This window comes from Puntigrus tetrazona, chromosome 9 (assembly GCF_018831695.1).
Source record: "Puntigrus tetrazona isolate hp1 chromosome 9, ASM1883169v1, whole genome shotgun sequence".
NCBI lineage: Eukaryota > Metazoa > Chordata > Actinopteri > Cypriniformes > Cyprinidae > Puntigrus > Puntigrus tetrazona.
Genome location: NC_056707.1, coordinates 3,517,587 through 3,544,015, shown reverse-complemented (window position 1 = coordinate 3,544,015; position 26,429 = coordinate 3,517,587). Strand labels below are relative to the sequence as shown.

The 26,429-nt window shown below is 37.0% G+C and overlaps 1 protein-coding gene across 2 annotated transcripts in view; it reads right to left on the bottom strand.

Moving 5' to 3' along the window:
- vwa8 (von Willebrand factor A domain containing 8) overlaps positions 1-26,429 on the bottom strand; it is a 76,767-nt gene that overhangs the window by 40,676 nt on the left and 9,662 nt on the right. For both annotated transcript variants that reach the window (XM_043248786.1, XM_043248787.1), the window contains exons 13-26: positions 22,856-23,016; positions 21,736-21,849; positions 15,482-15,650; positions 15,272-15,349; positions 14,220-14,335; positions 13,854-13,957; positions 13,553-13,659; positions 10,819-10,890; positions 9,287-9,363; positions 7,621-7,696; positions 4,156-4,291; positions 3,945-4,064; positions 3,003-3,208; positions 1,338-1,489 (exon numbers count right to left, since the gene is read on the bottom strand). In XM_043248786.1, coding sequence (XP_043104721.1) covers positions 1,338-1,489; positions 3,003-3,208; positions 3,945-4,064; positions 4,156-4,291; positions 7,621-7,696; positions 9,287-9,363; positions 10,819-10,890; positions 13,553-13,659; positions 13,854-13,957; positions 14,220-14,335; positions 15,272-15,349; positions 15,482-15,650; positions 21,736-21,849; positions 22,856-23,016 — 1,688 coding nt within the window. The remainder of the gene's footprint in view (positions 1-1,337; positions 1,490-3,002; positions 3,209-3,944; positions 4,065-4,155; positions 4,292-7,620; positions 7,697-9,286; positions 9,364-10,818; positions 10,891-13,552; positions 13,660-13,853; positions 13,958-14,219; positions 14,336-15,271; positions 15,350-15,481; positions 15,651-21,735; positions 21,850-22,855; positions 23,017-26,429) is intronic.

The window sequence follows — 26,429 nt, the reverse complement described above, 5'->3', positions numbered from 1 at the left end:
TTTTGGCCGAAGCCATGACATTTAAATCTCACAACGATTTTGACAACAATCACGAAGACACCCTAAACTGTGCTGTTTTATTGGGTCAGGCAAAAAGTTGGTTCAAAATCTCAGTTCACATGCACAGCATCTTCATGAAAACGTGGACTTAAATTGGGAAGAGTTCACTGATGTTCAGGAAGGTTGTAGTTTCACATCTGGTTATTGCTCAGTTACTATTCCCAGAGAAAACATCACAGCAGTACTCTGCAACTGAAGCAGATGGGATGACGTATCATTCCTCTCAAGATAAAATATTAATGCAATACAGCATTAAAACACTTTTCAAAATGACCTTTTTTTTATTTCGAAAAATACTTTGATTGAAGGATGCACTGAACTGATTAAAAGTAACAGTAAAGACATTTATAATGTTGCAGAATGCATAAAATGTTTTTCTTTTTCAAGTTCTGTTCATCAAAGAATCCCGAGAAAAAGTATCACGGATTCCACAACAATATTAATTTTAACATTGATATTAATAATATATTAACAATAATGTTTATTTAGCAGGAAATATTTAATGGTATCTGTAGGATAAGCTGATTATGTACAGAAACATCATTCAAAAGGAAATATTTGTTTCTTCCTTTTTCATAAAAAGCCAGTAATTTTTATCAAATATAACAAATTGTGTACACCAGATAGCAAAACACTCAAAAGCAAGTGAAATAAGACAAATATGAGACGGAAGAAACAAATAATTTCCTTTATTGAAAGTGTATAATATACAACACTGGGCAAATTAAATGAGAGTTATAAAATAAGAAATATATTTCTTTAACTTTTAATAATCGGATAAAGTGCGCATTCCAAACAGTGGAAGGACACTCGGACAGATGGAAATGGTGTTGTTTTTAACTGCTCCCTTCACAGCGCTCTGCTTTTTATGATCGAACAGGGTATAGAGATGCTCACTTCCCCAAATCTTTCATGTCATTTAAATGCATTAACCAGACACTGGCAGTAGTTATTCCACTAAGAGTCCAAGTAAGTTTCGTGGTTTTACTAAATTCAAGCATGTTTAGGGTAGATGTGTATTGCACCTTCAGTGAAATGAGCTTATGACATTTAAGCATCTGTTAAAGGTGAAGCCAAACATAACTGCACCGGCTGTGAGTCCAGGGCAGGACTACCTGGGACCGTTATTATTTTTGCAATTCATTTCACACTTCACCTTTAAACAAACACATTTGTTCAAGTGTACGGATAAGAGCAGACCCTTTGTACAGTTAGTCAGTTTAGTGCAGGACAGTGCGTTCACGGACAGTAAAGGGCAATAGGAGCTGGGCTCTTACTCCTTGGCCAGGTGCACGCTGCTGGGTTTGGCTCCGATGGGAATGCCGTGCTTGTGCAGAGCTGTGATCAGCACCTCACGCATGTCCTTGTTATACGAGTCAAAGTCAAACACATTCCTCACCACGTTGGCCAGGCCCTCGTCTGGAAATTTCTAGAAAAAAAAACAAAAAGAAAAAAATAAGCCATAAGACAAAAGCTTTTAGTCGTAGTGCATTTAAAGAGCGCTCTGATCTTGCCATCGATCACTAGCATTAAAACAGCGCGAAATAGATCAAATGTATACCAACTGTATCCATTTCATTTTGAGAATTGGGATTTTTAAACTGAATTGGCCACAACTTGGATAAGGGTTTGGCTAACTGAGCCACTCAAATATACTTTACTGCAATAAAGAACAAAACTGATCTTTTTGTGCAGCCTCACTTCTGAATTGGGATTTTTAAAACATTGTTAATTGACTTTGGAACGGCACGCGACCGGCTTATGGTTGGACATTACACAGTATCACTGTCAACAGAACACCGGTTTAAGCAGAGATGTCTTAAAGAGTTGAGTCACTTAGTCATTCATCATTGAGTCAGAAAGTGGGTCAACGAATCAGTGATTTGTTCAAAAAGCAGATTTGCTCATTGTTAAAATAACAATTACAATATCATTGATGACGATACATATTGCAAAGCCTTACTTGGAGTAAAAATGACTGAGAAGCACTGCTTCAAACTCTCTGATATATTCAAAAGAAACAAAATAGAGAAGTTGTCTGTTGTCTGCATAAAAGACTGGCCGTTAGAGATGTGCAGTTGGTGCTCATGCATTCATGCAGGTCTACCCTCATATTATTAAAAAATCCATTATATTTCTGTTGCTTCAACTTTATTGTAGCACTGCTCATTCTGGTCATCGATGCTTTTAATAATAAAAAATAATTAGGCCTTTAGAGAAAAAGGTTTCTAAGATCACAAGGAACAAATCCGGTCACGTGCGTCCAAACTTTTGACAGCGAGTGTAGAGCTTTGATGGCTGCTTGCGGCAGACTAATCTGACAACTGACTCCTCATCCAATGTGACAGACGAAATCCATCCATCTATCTGCATCTCTGTCGCTCCTGAGAGCTGAGACGAGAGGAGGAGGCTGCTACTCTTTGTGTGTGAGAGAGAGAAGAGTTAAAGCCCAGAGACAGGTGGCCCAGAATGGCAGTGTGGCCTCTATGTGTCAGATCAGTCTGTGAGTGGGCCGAGTGAAGAGACAAGGCCTCCTCACTCTTTCATCTCAGACACAGGATCACTCACCCTCATCTATTAAACAACACACAGTTCATCACCAACACAAAGTTTGAATTTTTAAACGAGGGAACATCCTAAAGCCAAGGATTCATTACTTTGGGGATCTGAAAAGAGTTTTGACTCGCGGCATAATGTCTGGTCCACTTAGCAGCTTTTTATGGACTGGTCTGCCCCTTTATACAAAAAGAGACTGAATGATGAAAAATGACCAGTGACAGTTTGTATTTTTCATTAACTAACATTAAATTAAAATTTCAGGGTCAGTTATATATGCTGTCACTTTTGATCTATTTAATGTTTGGAACGACATGAGGTTGAGTAAATAATGACAGCATTTTAATTTTTGGCTGAACAATCCCTATAAAAAATACCAGGATTACCTGCAGGTGTTTTACAATGTTGACCACTTCTCGTGTAGAGTAGGGGTAGGTGATTGTACCCTGGTCAGCCATGGCCCGGAGCTCTCCAAATGAAGCCACCAGTTTCTGGAGGATTGCATCAGGAACGTCAGGCCCATATTGCTTCAGCATGGCAAACTCAGCCTGAGGTTTGGGGTTGTCCACTGCATGGCAGCTAAATATGTCCCCTGGAAAAGTAAATTGTTAAAATCATCAAAAGTATTCCAAACAGTATTGCATATTATAATATTATGTTATCTGATTTCCTTGAATCTGACTGGTCAATTACAACATGCTGTGGACGCTATACTATGTGAAAAAGTTTTTAAATTGTGTCCCACTCATCTCTGCAGAATTGTTGTAATTCAGCCACATTGGTGGGTTTTCGAGCATGAACCGCCTTTTTAAGGTAATGCCACAGCATCTCAATGAGATTCAGGACAGGACTTTGACTAGGCCACTCCAAAGTCTTCATTTAGTTTTTTTTTCCCAGCCGTTCAGAGGTGGACATGCTAGTGTGGTTTGGATCATTGTCCTGCTGAACCCAAGTTTGCTTCAGATTGAGGTCACGGACAGATGGCCGGACATTGTCCTTCAGGATTTTTTGGTAGACATTTTTTGGGGATTTTTTGTCACGCAGGTCCTACTTAAGTGATTTCTTGATAGCGAACAGGTGCGGCAGTAATCAGGCCTGGGTGTAGCTAGAGAAACTGAACTCAGGTGTAATAAACAGTTATGTAACTGAGGGCGCAAACACTTTTTCACACAGGGCCTTTATTCAAAAACTGCATGTTGTGTTCACTTGTGTTATCTTTGATTAATATTTAAATTTGTTTGATGATCTGAAACATTAAAGTGTGCAAAAAAAATTAAAAATTCAGGAAGGGAGGCCAACACCTTTTCACATCACTCTATGAGTCTTACCAAGAGCTCCAAAGAAGTCATTTCCCAAAAACGGAAAGCCAGGTCGGTTTGCTAAAACAATCATACGGAAGTCTGGATGCATGGGTATGGCATTAGGTCTTCCGGCTGCTTCCAGTGGATCTGTGAAAAACAAAGAAGAAATTCTGTTTTAAAGATTGTCAGGGATGGGTTTGTGAGATAGAATGTGTTTGATCTTTTCTGTCCGTTTCACCTGAGACTATTCTTCTTCCATCTGCCAGGATCATCTCTCCACTCTCCACCAGTGTCTTCAGGATACAGGTGACATTTGTGGGAGCTTTATCAGCTTCATCTATTACCAGGATATGTCCCATCTTCACAGCTTTAACCTTTAGAACAACAGACGAGAGCACATTTCTATTCCATTATTTCATTCTTCCGTCAAGCTCACTTATGCTAGGCGTAGCTTCTTGCACCAACAACAGGTGTAGAGCATTTTAAAATAACCATTTTCTATCTTCTTGCTACTTCTATACACTACAGTTTTGGCTCAGTAGGATATATACATATATTTTTAGAAATTAATACTTTTATCCAGCAAATATGCTTTAATTATTATTAAGACATTATTGACATAACTTTCAAATAATAAATCACGTTTAAAAAATGCATAACAATTTCCATAAAAACATCAAGCAACAGGTAAAATACACCAAGATCAGTCTGAGTAAGATTTCCGTTTTTTGTTTTTTTATTTATATTTTTATTCAGCAAATATTAGTGCTGTCAAATAAATAATCACTATTAATTACACCCAAAATAAATGTTTTTGTTTACAAAATATATGTGTGTGTGCTGTGTCTAATTTATTTTGTATATATAAACACACACACACACACATCATATATATTTAGAAAATATTATATGTATATGCATTTATATATGTATATTATTATATTTTATATTTAAATACATTTAATATATTAGCATAACACTTTAATAATGTGTATGTGATTAATAGTTTGACAGCAATAGCAAATATGCATTATATGTCTTTCCTATAACTTGATCAATAAAAATAAAAAACGCTGTTATTCTGCATTTTCTATGTGTCAGACAGTCAGACAATATACTCCAGTAAATAGCTGGAATATATTACACTTTAAAATATATTAAAATAAAAAACAGCTAATATATTTTGGTTATAACATTTTACTGTATATTTGATCAAATAAAAGCAGACTGGAGGGGCAAAAAATACTTACAGAAATATCCTGCAGACCTGTTGAATGGTAATGTACCTTTAAGACTTTTATTTGTACATCAGCTCTCTTTTGATTGGCTTGGATGTGAAAACGACAAACCACCAACGTTGTGCAGCAACCAACCCTAATTAGAATATCTTTGTCAAATCTTTGCATGTAATTTGGTAATGATTCGCGTTAACTCCTGAGATGTCGCAAAAACATTTAAATGAATTGAATGTAATCAGATGCTAAACAGAAATCGACCTGAATCCTGGGACGCCAAAAGATTCCCATACTGAATAGGAGCTGATCTACAGACAGCTGATCTATTTCCCATAATTGAACTTCCGCGCCCCGTCTCAAAATCGTCTTTATTCCAAAACAAGAAAACCCGAGTTAATGGAGAGCTGAAGATTATAGCCGCCTTCGGCTTGTTTTCGTCACCTCTGACATGTAGGTGACATTAGTGCCTGTTATTCACAACCCGGAGCTGAAAGGTGGTTTGCGGAGAGCGAGGGGTGTTTTCTTGTTGCTTTTATCCGTCAGCCTGGCACAATGCCAGACCATTTGGAAGCATTGATATCAGATGAGGCGTCAGAAGGGGCTTCAAAGCCTAAAGACTATTTATACCCTAAGAGCTGCCGCTGGGTGCTAATTGAGGGGCCAAACTCCGAGTCACAGCCTGCTTTTCATCTCCCTCCACCTTGTATCGAGCAGAGACATCGTTAAAAGCCTTTTGTAGAGAACACCCGCGACCCTGCTTCACAAACAACGCGTCTAAATGGCACCATCACGCTAACAAAACAACAGGCCGACTTCAGAAACGAGCAGCGTGGAGGATTATAACACACTGTCCTTGAGGTCATTCATTAATTTTTAACGCTTTTTCCCCTCATCTGTGCCGGCGCGTCCTCCGGGTGTGAGCTGGCAACGTGTTTGTCCTCGCTGGAGCAGTGGTCTGGACCATCTGCTGATAGATGTATAAATATCACTATGCAAAGTTTACACTTCACATGACTGATTTTCAGGAGATCACAGGACACCCAGAACCACTGAGGTGGTCGGTCTTACATTTTTGTTTGGCTCTTCACATTATGCTTCGAAATGTGGCTGATATCAGATTTAGACTTGGTCCCGAGACCAGGAGGATGAGATAATATTTAAATACACTATATTGCCAAAAGTACTGGGACAGCCACTTCTAATGAACAGGTTTGACAATGTTTGAGCATATAATGATATTCTAGGCAATGGTGTGCTTCTAATTTTATAGCGACAGTTTGGACAGGACACTTTTCTATTGTAATTTCTATTTCTCTTCTATTCTACGACAACGTCTCTGTGTATATAGGTAGGCTCAAAGAGAAATGATTGATTGAGTCGGTGTGGGAGAACTTGACTGGTCTGCAGACTCTGGTGTGACTTTAAAAGCAGACCTTGAGGAAAAAACTCATCACCTAATGGCAATGACATTTTGGACACTTCCAAAAACAGAGATGGAAATGCAATTTGTTTAATACGTAAATTATGTTTCCATCTTGACACCCGTTCGATCGATGGGTGATGGGCCTTTTTCTTCTTCAGCTCCAAAGCTGTGGAACTCCCTTGAAATGAGGCAAGCAAAATCTCCTAATATTTTTAAATCTTTTAAGCTCTTCCAGTCTTTGAATAATGCTTAATGCTATTGGCTCTTGTGTGTCTTGTGACCGACTGCATCATTCTACAGGACAGGAGGATCTTTTTGAAATGAGATGTGAGCGTGTTAAAGGAGCGGGATAATTTTCAGTGATTAAAACTTCACAAAAAGACATTATACGGCTTCTGAAGACTTGGAATGCAAGATAGCTTGTTTGTAATGCTTTTATAGTTCTTGTTTATTTGCAATAAATACCTGTGTACTTTTATTTATAATTAAATAAATTATTAAAATTATATATATATATATATATATATATATATATATATATATATATATATATATATATATATATATATGTGTGTGTGTGTGTGTATATATATATATATATATATATATATATATATATATATATATATATATATATATATATTTATTTTTTTTATTTATTTATTTTTAATTCATGTGAACCAATAAATTAAGACATAAGCCTTTATTTTATGGTTACACCTATTGTTTATTAGCATGCATATCACTAGAATATTAGAAATGTATTACTGCATTATTAGTAAATACTAAAAAGCAGCAAATTAAGAATTTATTTAAAGCTGTACTTAATAGCTAACAAGTGTTGCCTATTTTAAAGTGTTACCATTAAGACAGGACCCTTCACGTTTTGTTCTAACCATTTCAACACTGTTTAAAATAGTCAAAAAGCACAAAATGTATTCTTGTGATTTGCGTTCTGAAAATGAAAGAATCCCTCTTTTGGAACAAAGACTGTGTGGGCGGCTCGGTTTGATTCAGAGTCACGATGTCAGAGGTGAATACTGACCAATGGAGAGTCTTCATAGATGATGATGCCGTCTCTCACAGAGGGCTGCAGTGTTAAAGTCTGGACTGTAGTGTCTCTGTTGAAGCACACGAGATCAGAGCTTAGACTGTGTTTATCATGCACACGCTGCAAATGGTGACTCTGTTCATTGTTAAGTCATAGCTAATATCTCAAGAGAGTGAGGTGATTCGTGGATTCATACTTAAGGGTCCTACAGAAGTATAAAGTAAAGTGACCTAAATTCGGTGTGATGGACAGAGCGCTTTTGAGTTCTTGTGCAGGTTTAAAATGTGACACATATCTCTGTGGGCTTAGTGCAAAGGAGAATCCCTGAAGTGATTACTTTAGTCTAATTTAAGATTTCCATAATCGCTATCCAGGCCATAATGCAAGCGAGTTTGACTTTGGTTTAACTTTCAAGAAGAAACTTTCAAGATTACATCAACCTCTGCACCTCACAGATGGGTTAGACACAGAGACATCTTAGTTTCCTTGACTTTTCCAGTCGTTTGTGATAAATGGATGACAATCAGTATGCACGTGCAAAGAAATAGACAGAACAGCTGCTGTATAATGACTAAAAATGCATAGTTTCTTTCACTTGTCTTCTTCAGGGTTGGAAATCACAATTTTAAATTTCACATACTTGGGGTCATGTTTTTGTTTTGTTTTTATGAAAGAAGCCTCTTAGGCTCACCAAGAATGCATTTATTTGATTATAAATACAGCAAATGCTGATATTGTAACACATTTAGAGTTTTCTATATTAATCTATGTTTTAAAATGTCATTTATTCCTGTGGTGCAAAGCTGCGTTGCTCCAGTCTTCAGTGTCACATGATTCTACTGGAATTATTCTGCTATGCTGCTCAAGAAACATTTATTTTACAAAGAGAACTCATTTGTCTTGATTCCAAATTTTTAAAGCTAGTGCATTTGAACGTATTCAGTGACTGCGAGAGCCCTGTTCTACGCACTTCCTTCTTCATGCTGGCATTAGAAAATACAGATGAATATTATATCGTGTCGGTCAAACTAAATCAATAATGGGGACCAGACTGAGAACTGAAGAAAATTGCAGCTTTTTGAACTGTTTCCGGGCAATTTTCGAGAGGGATTATTGAAAGAACACATCTACTTTTGTGTTTCACGGAAGAAAGACAAATAATAATGGGAGTTGGAACAAGGTTAAAGGTGAAAGGAGCACTACTCCTATAATTGCAGTTCTTCAAAGGCGAAAGTACAACTTAAAAGTTCCCTCTGCCCTGTCGACAGGTGTCCTAATTTATCAGGATTAAAATAGCTCTCTCGAGCCTCAGAGAGGAGATCTTTTTATTTCGGGCACTCGGTGAGTCCGCAAAAAGGAAGTTTCACCTTCTGATAGAAAACACTCATATGATGCATCCCTGTCCGGATGTTTATTGTTCTGATGAATAAAGGTGTCCTCTCTTTTTTTCTCTGTTCTATTCATTTACAAAGAGGATACGTTACTCACTTATTCACTAATGATGAAAAGCTGCATGTGATGTTAGCGGATATGGGCCATTCCCGGTGTGGCCTCGTAACCAGATTCTAATTGAGTCTACAGGAGAGGACTATCTGATAATAGGTCTTCTTTTCTGAGAGGGCTTTATTTGAGGAGAACTCAAGGGACGTCTTTATTTTACCTGTGAAGCTGAAGATATTCTCTTGGTCTGTTCATCAGATGCAAGAATCGATCAACAATCTTGTTTTTCCCAACGCCCTGTGATCAGAGTAAGGACTTGGATTAGAAATAGATCGCCTATGAATGAAAATATATGTCATTTACTCATCCTCATGTCATTCTGACCCCGTACTGAGGAGTAAACAGTTACGTTCATGCGGTGCGTATGCATTGCGTCGCGATTCTCCCAAAAATGGAGGAAGACGTAACTCAGGGGAGAAGAAAGATTGAGTAAATTATGCTATGTTTGTTTTCTTCCTGCAAAAAAAAAGTATTCTTGTAGTGTCACAAAACTTGAGCCACTGATGCTGTTTTAAAGATGCATTTCCAGTTTCTGGAGCTGGATCATTTCAGTTGTGTTGCTGTCTATGGAGGTTCAGATAGCGCTCAATAATAATAATAATATCATCAATAATATCTAACTTTGTATTCTGAAGATGAATGAAGGTCTTGGAATGACGTGAGGGTGAATAAGTAATGGCAGAACATTCATTTTGGGGTTAACCAACCCTTTAAGTAGGGATGCTAAATGAGTAATTATGATTAATCACATAAAAAATTTAGTTTTTTTTAACATAATATGTGAGGTATATTTTTATATATATATATATATATATATATATATATATATATATATATATATATATATATATATATACACACACTCACTGACACACACATACAGTATATATTTACATGTATTTATATTCATATAAATTACATAATATTTTATATATTAGTGTAACATTTTTACATGCATTTTTGTTTACTTATATATAGATAAAAATATATATACACAGTACATGCACATATATTATGTATAAAACAAATTATTTTGAATACACCTAATTGAGATTTATTGTTTGAAAGCACTAATATTAAGAAAATATGCTAACATTTTAGTATAGTGATGCACATTATTAATATACTGACTGTGTATAAGTACATCTAAAGCACATATTCTGCATGACCATATTCTACCAATCCTAAACAGCTAAGCCTAATTACCTTACTTACTATTAATAAGAAGCAAATTAAGAGTTTAGGCGAAAGTGTAGTTAATGATTTGTTAACAGGACCTTAAAATAAAGTGCGACTGATAATATTACACAAAGCGTGAACATCACTTTAAACCATTAGTGTATTTACAAGGCCCCTATTGCATTTTATCCGTCCAGCACACGTTCGTGTGTTTTGTGCATCAATCAATCCATCCATCTAAACTCTGAAGTGACAGCAGTTGAGACGCCTACTCTCTTTCCACACACAAACGCAGTGGAGCCTCGGGTCTCTAGTGCAGAGCGTGGGCGAGCGCCGTAGGGCACACTGAGCTCTAGTTCACCCTGTAGCTGGTGGGCAGATGCTTTACAAACGCAGCTGTGCTTCATGGCACGACGCCACCGCTCTGAGCTAATGTACTGTACGTCTGCTCTGCTCTCCGTATTGGAGTGGACAGACGTCCCTGCCGTCCTGAGGACGGGAATCCTCATTTACCTGGTTGCCCACAAGAAGCAGGTGTTCCCCCAACAGGAAGTCCTTCAGCATGTCCTGCATCACCATCATGTGCTGTGAACAAACAGACAAAACATATTTTATAGTAAGAGCTTCACAAAACACAGTGGGCTCCAAGATATATCTGGGATTTTTAAAGCTGGTTATAAAAAAAGACAAGTTATAAAAAAAAGGACAAATAAAGGTACAATAATAACATATTTTTGGTGGAATAATGTTATGACGGATTACCAAGTTTGAACTTTTAACCAGGTTACACATGACACTCACAATGAAAGTAAACCAGGAGAGTGATCAAAAGTTCTAGTTTTGTTAAAACACTAATATATGTATTTTTTGTATAATTCTAATAGCTTTTTTTGTCATTTTTTAAAAATGTATAATGCGCCCTTGCTTAATAAAGTTCTTAAAAAGCAAGCAAGTGTTCACAAGAGAGTGGCGTCCAGCAGAAGAGGATGTAGGATGTAGGTGTAGCGTAAGCTCTGAAGATGCTGCTGGCACGGAACCAAGTTTTGTTCACAGCAAAGGAAAACCAGTCTTCTTTGGCTTATATGGAAATCACACAGCATTTTTTTACATAACAAATCCTCATTTTGTACTTTTAACTCATGACTGGCAATAATTGCTCTCTCTTCTGTGTTCGTCACTGTGTTCAACTATGTCCTACGTCATCTGCAGAAACACAACTGCTTCGTAAACACGTGTACGGCAATAAAATATTTGATTTGGATGGATGTGCCTTATTACTTCTGACTACTTTTGGACTGTTGAATAGAAACACTCTCCCATTTTTTCTTCCAGAGTTAATAAATGGCGCTTTTAGCATAGCTTAGCACAGATCACTGAATCCAATTAGACCATTAGCATCGCATTCGATAATAAGTTTCGATATTTTTCCTATTTAAAACTTGACCCTTCTGTAGTTCTGTGGTGCAGTAAGACTGGCAGGAAATGAAAAGTTGTTATTTTCTAGGCCGATATGACGAGGAATTATACTCTCATTCTAGCGTAATAATCAAAAAGGTTTGCCACCATAACATGGGCGCAGTGATATCACGCAGCTCCTGGGAAAAATAGTCCCCAGCTTGCAAGACACGCTCCCTGCGCAAGCAAGAGGACCTGACACTGTGTTTAAAAAAAAATAAAAAATACAAATTTTAAGTGTTTTCACAAAGTGTCCTCAGACTATTGTGATCCACTGCATGTCATGTGGCCTAATCTACTTCATGTTGCACCTGCAGGAAAGCATGAAAACACACAAGCATCGGTTATTCCTGAGAGGGTCACCTACATTTCACAGGCACACAAAAGCTGAATACATAAAAGGGAGCAGAAATGAATTCTGGTCTGGACACGACACGAGAAATTGATTTTTCTATTTATGAGGTTGCAAAGACACAAAGTGCTTTTTCTGTATGATAAGGACACGTGGATGATGCAGTTTGGCGCTAACACGCATTACACAACACGAGAAACGCGAACGGACACAAGAGTTTGCCATATTGGGGAGGGATGTGTCCTCAATTCCGCCTCGGTGGACTATTGCACTTCTCCTTCTAGTGCTCGAAAGACAAAAAGCAGGTCATGGAAAAGTGGGACAAGAGTAACTTTTTTTTCCTCCACCTCTTTCTGGGCCTCTGAAGGGAGGAGAGAGGTGGCAGTGAGGAAGGAATATCTGGGTCATCCCTCGTTCTCTTCTCACATCTTTCAGCAACTCTAGCATGAGACCAAATGCCACACACGTTACACGTTACTATCGGCAACGCTTCATATCTCGTTATTACTGCATTATGCAAAACCTAAACACAGCGTGTAGTTGCTACACTACCAATGTTTCAAACGCAGTATTTAGTTTTTTTTCACTTTTAAAAACAGTATTGAAACTCTTTCCGGAAAACACAAATTTTTGCATTTCTGTTTGAACAGCTTACATGACCATATCTCCAGTTGTGGATGAGAAACAATACGGTTTGATCGAGAAGTACGAGGCTTAACTTTAAATACTGAACATGCCGTATAGTGAGAAGACCTTTAAATCCTTAATAATAAAGTATGATTACATCCTGATTGACTGTGCTAGCTGCTAAGATCTTGCTGTACTTGTGTGTGTGTGCGTGCATGCTTTTGTGGGTCCTCTCGTAGCTTTGACCTTTGAGCACAACACCCAGCTGATTTACAAGGCTTAGTCAAAGGCAGACAGAGACAGACCGAGCTTTCCTCAATGCCAGACCAAACCATTTTTGGCAGCCTGTGTAATCATTGTGGAAACAGCAACTGCAATAATCACAACCATGTTAATAAAAAGCAGGGCTGGTGGGTAATATGGTATGTATGTGCAAATATGCGATGTGTGTATGTGTAACTGTCTGTGCATCTTGCCGTTTTAATGTAGAACTCAACTAGTGTGTATGTGTTTGTGTCTGCTATTCTATTCTATTTTATTGACTATAATCTTTTAATATATTATATAAATATTATAAAATATAAATTTTCAGCAAAATAACACAATGTACACCATTAATTTGACATATATTAATGGAGCATATTAACACACACACACACACAACACACATAACACATATATATATATATATGTGTGCGTATATGTATGTTTTCTTTATTATTTTTTTTTTACTTTTAGTTTTAGTATTAGTAATTTTCGGTACTCATACTGTGTCTATGTTTCCTTCTGTTAATGGGCAGATGAAGATCTCACCTGAACGTTCTCATAAAAGAGCACATCCGGGACCTTCATCTTCTCATCAGGGCTGTACACAGGAGCCGAGACGTTGCCTATGGTCAGAAGTCCATCTTTTACTGTGCCTAACAGGGGAGAGCAGAAATAAAAAAGAAAAAGTGAGAGATTCTCAAAAAACTTATTGAGCCACATCCCTGACCAGCTCTTATTTCCTCCCACCTACACTTTTCAGACTAATTTTGCACTACTGATACTGAATCAGTTTTATAATCCAACATCGTGTTGTTGAACTGTGGTAAGGTGTTGTACTGTAACTCACAGGTGTAGAGATGGCTCTGTTCTGACGCTGGGTCAGGTTGATCCTCTATTGAGCAGTTCACCAGGCTCTTCTGGAGAGCCGAGCGAGCCAGGCTGGGCAGAAACCTGCAAACACAAGGGAAATCATGCATACTGTATTCATTCTTTCTGAATTTCACAAGCAAATAAAAAAAGGGAATAAACAAGTAAGGTATAGTTTCATCTCAGCAGAATCAATAAAAAAAAAAAATCCTTTTTTTTTTTTTTTTTTTTAACAAGACTGGTTAGTAACATTCCTGCCCTAAACTGAGTTTGTTTTATTTTCAATATTATTCAGTTGCTGAGTGGTGACTTTGAGGCTTGAAAGAATGTGTTTGAGTATGTCTACCTGGACAGACAGGCTTTGTTCACGGCATGAGCAACACTCTCCTGTGGATACTGAGAAAGACGCCGACAGATTCTCAGCAGCTGCCTGGTGGACAGTGAAGAAGCGAGGGACAGGGCCTGAACACAGCACAAAAACACCAAACATTTACTACATTTAGCTCAAAACAAAGCTAAAGCAAAGCAAACAACAAAACAAAACAAAACATACAAACAAAACCAACCAAAACAAAACAAAACATACAAACAAAACCAACCAAAACAAAACAAAACATACAAACAAAACAAAACAAAACATACAAACAAAACCAACCAAAACAAAACAAAACCAACCAATACACCAAAACCAAACCAATCCAAACAACACAAAACTAAACTAAAACAAAACAGCTGCATGATAAAAAATGTTTATCATGCACATCTCGTCAGTAAAGCCAGTTTCTTAATTGGTAGTCAATCTCCATCACCTGTTTTCAGCTGGAGCAGCATTTGTAGTTCACCGAGAAGCTAAGCAATATCACATTAATAATCGAAAGCGATTTGTTTGCGATTATGAACTCTAATTTGCATAATATGGATTTACGTAAAAAAAAAAGAGACAAGAATCTCAGTTTGTTAAGAACTGAAGTCACATTCTTCAGGGATGGCACTGAGGGCGAGTACATGATGAGAAAACTTTCCCTTTTGGGTGGACTTTCCCTTTAAGAATCTTTTGAAATCCCTGTAATGGAAAATATTAACCACGGGCTGCTTTAAAAGAGGACAGTCGCTGATCCTCTCCATTACGACATGATATTTAAGGTTTCTGGGACAGAGCTAACTTAAACACCAGTAAGCAGCAGAGTAAGCACTTTCTAAACAAGAAACCTTCTGCTGGGTTGTATAAGCAGGAACCCTCAACAAATATGCTGATCGGGTGTATAAAGAGCTCAGCTTCCCCGTATGGGCCTGCTCTTGAACCACGGGATTCGGGGGAACGGGCCGCCGTCTCTCCTGGCTGCGAAGGCATCGACTCGTTCTTCAAAGGTTTTAGGGATCTAACGTCAGAAAGCTCACCGTAGGATCGTTGGATTTTCTCAGACTGTGAGTCAGGTGCTGCAGCTGCTCCACTGCTTCCACGGGAACGTTCGGGATCTGTTGTGAAGATAATGTATATGAGACTCAAATGCAAAAAATAAAGCAATGTAAAATTTTGATCGAAGACAAAAAGCAGTCAGTGGGAGCAGGCAGATTTAATCAAGCTCGTTGTATGTTGACGTGACTGACCATGCCCTGGATGACCGCCGTCTCCTCGGCCTTGGCCAGTGGTTTGACCGCGTGAAAGAGGAACATGGTGAGGATCTCCGGGCCGAGCCACTGCTGCGTGCTGCTCCCGACCTGAGGAGGCTCCGCCAGAGCGATGATCCGGAAGGACGGGTGGATGGGGAAGATGGATCTGTAGAGACGGGTTTTTGGAAATAATCTTTCACAGCTCTAAGTGAACGTAAACGTCCTGCAAAGTGTTCAATCTGAAAGCGCACCCCGTATAAAGTCATTCTCTCTCAAAAGAAAGAGTCAACTGTGAATCGTTGAAACGAGTCGTTTTCAAAACGAGCCCCAAGCGGGTGAAGCATTAGCATATTGCCCGTTAGTCTGTTTGCGTTGGTTTTAATTAAATTGCTACTTCGTAATTTGCCACTAGGTGCTGTTTTTGGAGAGATAAAAGCTCACAAACACTGCTTTAAAAGAAATCAACCAATCACTGGAGGGCTTTTGAAAAATGAGTAGGTAAGGTAAAAACAAATGCATATTATAAGGAAATGAAATGGTTTTTGGACTCCCAAAAACTAAATATAACCCATAATAGCGCTTTAAACTTTATTCAGCAATGATGCAATAAATCGCATTTCCACAAAAACATTAAGCAGCTGCTTTCTGTGATTTTTAACAAGAAGAAATTCTCAAAAAGTTTCTCTAAACGATCATGTGACACTAAAGACTATAGTAATGGATGCTGAAAATACGGCTGTGTGCACATCTTTATATTCTAAAACATTAAAAAAACTATAAACAGGTTTTTTTGTAATTTTTTTTTTTATATTTCCCAATATTACCTAGAGCTGCTTGATTTGGAGAAAACGTGTTTGCTTGAAAATCTTGAAATAGGCCATAAGTTTGTGATTATATATTAATGAATATAAATTACAAATTAATGTATATAATAATAAATATAAAATAATGATAGATATTACTATTAACAAATTGTTTTAATTACTATTTTACTATCAATAAATAAAAATAGAAGGTTTAATAAATACAAATTAAATATATTTATTTCTAGTAAATATAACAATATAGTAGTGACACTGAAACATGCAGAGCACGCATGTTTTCAATTACTTCAATTAAAACGCAGCCTTTGTGATTTGATATGCACACAGCCATAATGCAATTTCGTTTACAATAAGATTAAATCATTCAGTCCTAATACGACAGGGTATTTTTATAGCATTTTAGTCAAATAAATGCAGTCTAGTTGAGCATACGAGAGCCGTCTTTCAAAAACATTAAAAGTTTTACTAAATCATGAGGCATGAGAGAAAAGGGAAGTGTGCATTCAATCAGGTTTCTTAATGAATACTTTTTAAATAAAATAATAAATTGGTGCTGCATTCTGAAGTGAAGTTATTACACAGCCTGAACAAGACGACGGAGCAGGTGACCTGAAAACAAGCATCACTGCTGCGGCAACTGTCATTCTTTGTTATGATTGTTATGTTATGGTTATGATATGTTTCAGGGGGCCGGCATAACCAAAGGCACCTGATCACCGATGACTATACGAGAACAAGGGGAGGTGAAGTCAGTCCATACATCTGTCAAAGTGAATAGGATATGCTCATGTCAAGATCCGTGCCCTCGCTGATCTCTGGCACATTGATATTGTATCGCTGACAATAGCTTGTGCTCGAGCTGCATCGTCACCTAATCCCACTGGACAGCTTCGGCTATTTATAAACAGTGAAGCCCCCTGCATGAAATGCATAGATACACCTACTGACACAGAGAGAAGAGCGATCGTGATTCTTCATTATCACACCATTTTAGATCTTCATCAGATCAACTGCCTCCTGTTGCCTAGCAACACCTTCCCATCTTCCAAGTCCACGTCCCTGGTTTCAAAGACTCCGGCTCCCGTTTCGAACATTAACACATCATTACTGCATGTAGCACTTGTTAGCACTAATCGCAGACAGGTGCGCTGCTATCAGCTTTACCCACGACGCTCAATGTGTCACTGAAAAACTGCAAGAAAAAAGACAACTTGCGAAAACAAGGAAAAAGGGGGCGGGTGTAAGCAAAAAACGAGCAACAATGGCGACAAAAACGAAAGTCAAAACAATACATGAAATAAAAAAACAAACACAAAACATGAAAAAACACAACATGACAAAAAAAACTAAATAAAACAAAACAAAAAACTAAAACAAAACAATACATAAAACAAAAAAACAAAACAAAGCAGCAAAACTAAAAAACAAACAAAAAACTAAAATACAACACAAAACAAAAAAAAACAACAAAACTAAATGCAAAAAAATGCAAAAACTAAAAACAAAACAAAAAACCATATAAAACTTTTGATTGGTTAGTAACCACAAAATAATAAAACAATTGCAAATTTAATATTTCCAGTCACCACTAGTGCTTTGAAGCCCTGTGTAATGTAAAATTTTGAAATTTCAGAACTTGAAGATCAAGATTGGTGTGTAGACTAACAGTTTTACAATGTAATATCCATTAAAATGTAATTTGTGTAATCTGTCAAATGTAAATTATTGTGGCATAAATCGGACTTTTCAGCATCGTTGCTCCAATCCTTAGTGTCTAGTGATTATATTATAATTTTTGTCTTTAATGTCACTTTTGTTCAATTTAATGCATATGTGCGTGCATAATAAAGGGTTAATTAATATGTTTCTTCAAAAACAAAAATATATGCAATTGCATATATAGCCAAAAAACCACAAAAATAAAACAAACAACACACATATTGGATTCCGATGACATTCCTAATATACAAATGTGAAATCATTGTTGTGAAGCATTGTTTTCAAAAATCTGCATGCATGAGAGATGCTAAAGCTGTTGAAGTAATCAACATATTATACCGTACTGCATGCAATGAGACTGAGAGACAGCCCGAGATGCTAATAATAGTGCCCTATATTCTTGCCCGTGGCACAGCGTTGACCTCGGGAGGTCAGAGACAGCCGCCCTGCCCACGCAGCCGAGCAAAGTGTGACTTTTAGAGGCGTCATTAATATGCCTGTACAGTAAAGAAGTGTGTATGCGAGTCTGAAGCCGACAGGAACACAGGCTCGCTAATTAAGAGCAGTGTTGGAACCACATGAAGAGACCACAAGTGAAGTCTGAGACGTCGGCTGGAAACACAGGAAGAGGAAGCGGCTTTATTTCAACCTCAGACGCGCCACCGCAAACATCCTTCCTCCCCGTCTAGGTGGGGCTCCACCAGCAGGACACAAACACACGTCCTACAGCACCGTGACGCTCACTAACCTGTCATTTCACCCATCAAGTGTTGATAAGATTACCATCATGTCATGCAATATACTAGAGGAAATGACAAAACATGGAAATTAAGTCCAAGGGACTATTTCAGACTGGTGCGTTTAAGCATAATATAAAATTACAATTATTCCAATATTTTAAAGGAATTTTTATTGTTGTATTTTTTTATTTTCAGTTTAATTTTAGTTATATTTTTCATGATTTTGTTGTGTGCTCTTTTTTTACTCATTCTTATTTCAGTATATAAATTTAAGTTTAAGTTACATTTAATTTAAGTTGCTTTGGCCGCTTCTGAAATAAAATATGCTAAAAAGTAATTTAAATTTTTATACAATAAAATGTTATTTTATTGCAGTTAACATCTACTTGAGGTAACAGTATTGGTAACTCTTGTTAACTATTAACTATGACTTCTCCCTCAATAAATGGTAGTTGTTGGTAGATGGTCAGTAACACACACTGATTGTCGTACTCCCTCTCATGATTGCCTTTCTTCTGTGGAGCACAATAGAAGAAAAGCTGGTCACTCTCTTCAGTGATTGGTATGAATTGAGATTGGGGCTACTGAGTTTCGAAAGGAAAGCAATGGCACGATAAATGTCTCCTGAAAAGTACAGGAATCATGTGGTATATTTAAAGACTTATGAAAACTTGAAGGGTGGAAAATGTAGCAAAGATGCAAAAACCCTCTCTTTTTGTATAATAATACTAATTGTAAAAAATAATAAAAAAATAAAATAAAATAAACAAATAATATTAATTATTATTTTATATCATACTAAATAAATAATGACACTTGTATTTGTAAAATGAATTATGAGTATTCACTTGTACTACTGCTAATAATAATACAAATACCAACACAAATTCTTATTATTTTATGAAAAAAAAGCATACATAAATTATTAATGACACTTTTGTATTATTTACTACAAGTATATATATATATATATATATATATATATATATATATATATATATATATATATATATATATAAATACTACATGAAGTGAGTGAATGATGACAGTGTGTTCATTTTTTAGGGTTCGGTTTTAAATGTAAAAATAAAACTGGAACAAGATCTGAAGAAGTCACATGAATGCTAAAACAGTACTTAAAGCTGTAAACAAGCTCATACTCATTGTAATTATATTACAAAACAAGACTTGACTATTATAAACTTCAGCTTATTAACTTTCCATTGAATTGATGACGCACCATAGCAACGAAATATTATGGCACAAAATTTCTCAGCCACTTTTAAATCACGCATCTGAAGGCAAGTGGGGACCGACCGAAATAAACAGTGAGTGTGATGGCGCTAACTGACAAAACCTATAAAATCAGCCCTCGGATTAAATTGAGCTGGACCGTGTGGTGGGCAGCTTCCTGTTATTGCGGTCTGGAGATGAAAGCAGCCATTGTCATGGGCTGAAACGCATCTCATCGTAACTCGGTGTTTTTTCGCAGGCTCGGCCGCTCGGTCTAGACTCGCTGTCACAAGGCTTGTTGTCCTGAGATAAAGTCTCTCTAGAGGTGACGTCAGACTAGGCTAACCAACACCTCCTCTGTGTCTTTGTGTGAGGCATCAGAACATTCAGCGTTCATTGAACGTTCACAAATGAGAGCGAGAGCCGGACGTGACCAACGGACTTGAGTGATCTCGAAGCACATAATATCATATGGACGTGTCTTACTAAAAGCTTGCTTATATAAAAACTTTAGAGTGCATTAACACAAATGTCCAACATTATCTAATACCGTGGTCTGTTAAGGATTACGTTTTTTTCGATTTTGCACAAACACAACATTTCAGTTTTTTGGGGGCTGACCTTATTTACCCCAGATGATCCCGAACGATACAATAATTACATATCTTTTTCAAAAGAGTATATTGTATATCATCTTAATTATATATTTTACTCTACATCTAACTATTGACCTACTTATTTATAAATAAATAAAAAAAAACTTGCACAAATATTAACATTATCTTTAGTTAATCAATGGGAAATTAGGTTTCTCAATAACTTGAGCATCAATACAAAATGACACACTACACCTTTAAACATGTAAATATATATTAAATATATCAGTGAGTTTGAATCTATATTTCTCTGATCTCAAAAAAGATGAAAGTGGATACTAATGGGTATTTAATACAGGCAATAAAGTGGTTAACAGGTATATCATAGGTCTATAAATGTCCTCAATTCATAATGTATAACACAAATGTATTGGTAACTATTAGTAATAAGTATCAATAGCATCTAACTACTAATTATTACATAGATAAGACTTATTCATGCTAATGCAAACAGCATCTGCCTTCCCTTATGCATGTGACTTGAATGTTTGACTGAACCATCTGTTTAATAAAGTCATCTGAAATACACTGGATATGTCATAATCATCTGACTGCTGAGAGACGGTTCATAAAGAAGGGCTGCTATGAATGTGCTCAATTCTCACATCTCCCCCTCGAAACACATACAGGTGTTGATTAGCGCGAGATTGCCGCTCTGTCTCATGATCGCTGAGCCGCGGTAGCAGTTGGATCGACGGATGGATGGAGCTCTCGTCAGAAATGAGAGCTGCTGGGATTTCTAAAACACCCAAGCAGAACAGCGGCCTCGCGCAAGCGGTTCATTTCAATGGCACGCTTCTTAAAAGCATTACCTCAGTTTAGAAATTAACAAGAGCCTCTGTGTGCTTATCCAACTTAAATGGAGACATAGGAGCGATCCACGTAAATAAATGATGTTAATTCATTTTAATTACAGCAAAACCATTGGAACAATGGAACTGGAGTATCAATTAAGCAATTAAATTTGAGGAATTAGCTTGATTTATATGGATTTTTTAATGGAAATATGCATTTTGCCACAGCAGGCTGAGGTAAGCATGAGTTAGTCGAGCAGATTCATGCGGTTGTTATGGTGTTACCTGTCGTGCAGCTCCTGGTCGGTGAGCTGTAGCTCGTCTTTTAGGGTCTGGTAACGGTCCCACCTCAGCAGTCGAGTGCCGTCATACAGAGCCAGTTCACGGTCATGCAGCAACCTGAGACGGTACACAGGACAGATCAGTCTCCAAACAAATCACTACAGCAAGAGAGAGCGATGAAAAACACAAGTGCAGAAAGAGAAGAGCTGCTGGGGTTTTTCAAACCAAGAACTGCCAAAAATAAAAGAATTTTTAAAATATAGTGCCGAAAACTGTTAATAGACATTTATGAAGAGATGTATGTAAAATACAATGTCCTAACTATGTTTCCAGGAACAACAACTTAACCTATAATAAAATTATTATTATTGTTATTAATAACAACAATCATTTTAATATTATGAACAATACTGATATTATGAACATTTAAAATGACTACTACTATTAATACTAATAATGAAAATGCTCATAATACATTTATTATTATTATTATTATTATTATTATCAGTAGTAGTACTAGTAACAATAATTCAAATATTCATATCAATAAATTACTAATGAAACATGTTTTCATAAATAATATTAATAATTCAAATCTTTATAATAACAATTTAGTAGTAGTAGTTCAGTAGTAATTCAAATATTCCTTATAATAAATTACTACAAATTATTATCATCATTAGTAGTAGTATAAATTGCAGGATTAGTATTAATTTATTCATATAACCAACGTTCAAATTCAAATGATCATAATTATAAACATATTAAGAATTACTATTATTAATACTAGTACTACTATTAACGATAGCATTATAGATATGTTATATACTATAGACAATTGTTTCGTGACCACTTATCTCTTTTGTCAGTATTTTAATGTATCTAATATTAAAAATTGAAAATATGCTGTCTATTCTACCTAATCTCTCCATGTCTATCTTGAATTAATCTGAAAATTGGAAGCGCTTCCTGTGTTTATTGCCGTTGTATTCCTTGACCGAAAGTCGCTTTGGATAAAAATGTCTGCTAAATGAATCAAAGTAAATGTGAATTCAGACCATACCGGAGGATGCCTCACACCGGGTTAGGAGTCAGTGTAGGTGTAGTGTGGATTGAGGCTGACCTGGAAAGCACAGCCAGAGTGCCCAGGTTGACGCGGTGGATGCCGTCCAGCAGCACCAGCTTGCCCTCCTGAGCAGCAGTGACCAGCGGGGAGGCCCTCCAGGCAGTGTCTCCATTGGGCAGGGTGTACCTCTGCTGGAGGAGGTCCCGCGCAGTCATATCCTACCACACACACACACACACACACACACACACACACACACACACACACACAGAGGAACCGCCTGTCATTCAGTGTATCCTGAGGAGCCCTGACAAAGAGGCAGGGGTGAAAGTAGGACAAAGGTGTGTGTATACAGGGTTTACAAGTGCATCTGGGGTCAATCATTCATTCTGTATGAACACTCACAGGCCTTACATTCATTTGGAAATAATACAATATAGCCAACATGACTCAAGATATAAGCAAAGGGCCGTGAAAAATAAATACGGTGTGAAACGAAAATGTTTCGGAAGGATCGTGAGACTGACTGCTGAAAATTCAGCTTTAATCACATGAATATATTACATATATTTTAAGATGCTTATTTTGATAATATTTCAAAATAATTGACTGTTTTTGATCAAATAAGCGCAGCCTTAGTGAAACATCATGTATTGGTTATTATTATTATTATTATTATTATTATATCTCTCGCTAGCTTCAAGCGTGCATTTTTCAGTAGAAGTATAGACTTATGTATTATGGACTAAATAAAATTTAAAGCGTTAAAAAATGGTCAGTTGAACTTTTCCTCTAAGACCGTTTGCCAAATTATTTGAGGCATTAACTTTTAAGGCAAGGAAAACACTGAAGAGTTATCTAAAGGTGAATCTACGCAGGGAGAACGAAACTATCATAACAAGAGGAAACACAAGACACAAAACATTATTGCTTGTCAAAGCTAGCGCCAAGACTTTTTCTGGCTTGTGACGTAGTATTTTTTTCCACAACTGAAAGCACTGCGTGTCATCAGGGACGAGCAGAGGCCCATACGAGTTCAAAAAAGGGCTTCAGAGGGCTAACAAGATGAAGTACGCTACAAAATTCCTCTTTTCCCCATACACTACGACCTCTCACTCTCACCGGGCAAAAATAACTAAAGCATGATGCACGGACAGCTTCCTTTTCCGGCTCTATTCTCACTGAGCCAAAGGAATTCCCGACATTCCAGTGCAAACACACACACACACACACACACACAGCGCTTTACTACCTGCGGCGCTAATGTTTACACTCTCTGAGCAGTCTGTATGAGGTGCATCAAAACACCGGCATGCTGTGATCAGTCCAGGATGCTGGCGGCTCGCTCAGCACGCGGCCGGCCGCTGGTCACGGTGCTTTTTTCACAAAACCTGCTGAAAATGTGCTTGCCCGCAAGTCGCGAAGTGAGTTTGTTTCTTCATTAGAACGGATTTGGAGAAAAGTAGCACCTCATCACTTGCTCATCAATGCAGTGAATGGGTGCCGTCAGAATGAGAGTCCAAACGAGACGTTTTTAACGTTGAACTGGTGCTAAAACAAGTCCTCTACAGCTTATAATATCGCTTTCTCAAGTGAAAAAGCTGTCTTGTCTGAATCAGGAGAGAAATATGCACAGATTCGTTCGTTTACAAGACAAAAACAGCTGCAACAAGGGATGGGTTTCTCACTAGAGGATGAATAATATGACAAGACATTAATTGATGGATTAAAGTCATGTAGGGTACTTTTGGATTATTGTGTTGTTTTTAATCAGCTGTTCTGACGGCACCCATTCACTGCAGTCTGCTCTGATGAAGACACAACATCATCTATATCTTGGACGGTCTGAGGGTGAGTAAACTGTCAGCAATTTTTAATTTCTGTTATTATTACTGTTATTTGCAATTGCCACTAATAAAATAAAATAAAATTAATTTTAGTATTCCTTCAATAACCATCTCAAAATTGCGTGTTAGCGTGTTAGTAAAACAGTGAAACAGTTGAGTAGTTGTTATGCAAGGTACTTTCTAAAGGTGTATTATAACTGTGGTAATAATTACCAGAAGGCATTTTATGGTGCATTATAAGACTTAATTAATGCATTAGGAATACTTTTATTATGCATTAGATACAGGTTTCAAGTAACAAATGTTCACTAAGCTCATCTATTTAGATGTTTTACTTTAATTTTAAAACGATCATTGATCATTGATCAAATTATAATAGTTTTCTTTATTCAAATTTTTCAGTAATGTATATCAGGGTGTTTTGTCAAACATTTTACACTTCATGTCTATGCTGTGTGTAAAGACATTTGCCTTTTTAAACAGAATTGGCATTGGGAGCACAACTACGATGCCTTAAAAGGCCGTCTACGTAGTCAGCTCACTAGATTTCGTGTTCTGACAGCAGAATAGGGCCAGTGCGGTTAATGATAACTGGGGGAGATCAAGGACAGTGCATGACTCTGATCCCAGAATAGAAACGACCCAAGAACACATGGCTATTTAAGGACTGAAGCTCGAAACATATTTTGTGTGGTCTTTCAAGAATCACAAATATTAAAAAACACTAATGATTGCTGATGGAAACTCAGGGAGATCTGTGGCCCCTGTGGTGCGTGACCTCTGGCTCTGTGTGCCGATGCCCAGGACAACACTGAGCTTTCCCCCGAAAACCCAAACGCTGCACACAACTGAGCAAACACAAACCACGCTCATGTGAGGCCAAGGTGCATTCAGAGAACAAAACAAAGGGGTTCAGGGAAGACGCAATGGGAACATTTTGCATTTTACAAAAGAAAAGTGCAGGTTAAAGGCAAATCTGAAAAGCTGCGATGCAATTTATTTCTCTATGTACGCACGTGCTAGATGTCTAGAGATGCATTTCCTATTTTTGAAACAATTGCCCTGCTCCTCGCAATTTAAATGCAAATAAATGAATAAATAGCGCAGATGGTATTGTTTCTAACACGCTAATATTACTTGAAATGTAACTATAAGCTAAACAACTTTGGCAAATTCGTTGTGAAATCGTATGAATTAATTGTACGACTTAAATCAAATGAAAACATGATCTTTAAGAAAAGAAAAACTATTTCTTACATTTTGGCAAATTGTATTTCATACAGAGAGTGCGACAAAAGCATAAGATCTTTCGGAATTGTTTTTTAAAGAAAATATAAGTATTTCATATTTTGAAATCAAAACATCAGATTTTTAAAAATGAAAAAGAAGCGACAATTTATTTAGAACTTTGTGTGATTTGCGTTAAAAGAAAACTGAAAAGAAAACATATAATTGTTGCGTAAATCTACAATAAAATGTGAAATGTGAAGATTTTTTTTTTTTATAAAATGGAAATGCTTTGAGAAAAAATGTAAGTAAAAACAACCCTCCCCCAAACTTAGCCCTTAGCGGTAAGCACATCACTCAAAAACGTACGAAAGAGATTCAAACAATTTGCCACCAATTCACCAAAATGCAAAACTGAAAAGTTATGCACTGCCGTGATGAGAGTGCTGTCATTTTTAACACTACTAGGTGTCAGTTCAAAAATATGACGCCTGCTAGCGCGCCATTAAAAAATACACAACTTTAAAGTAACATTTCAGGTTCAGTTGAACTTGAAC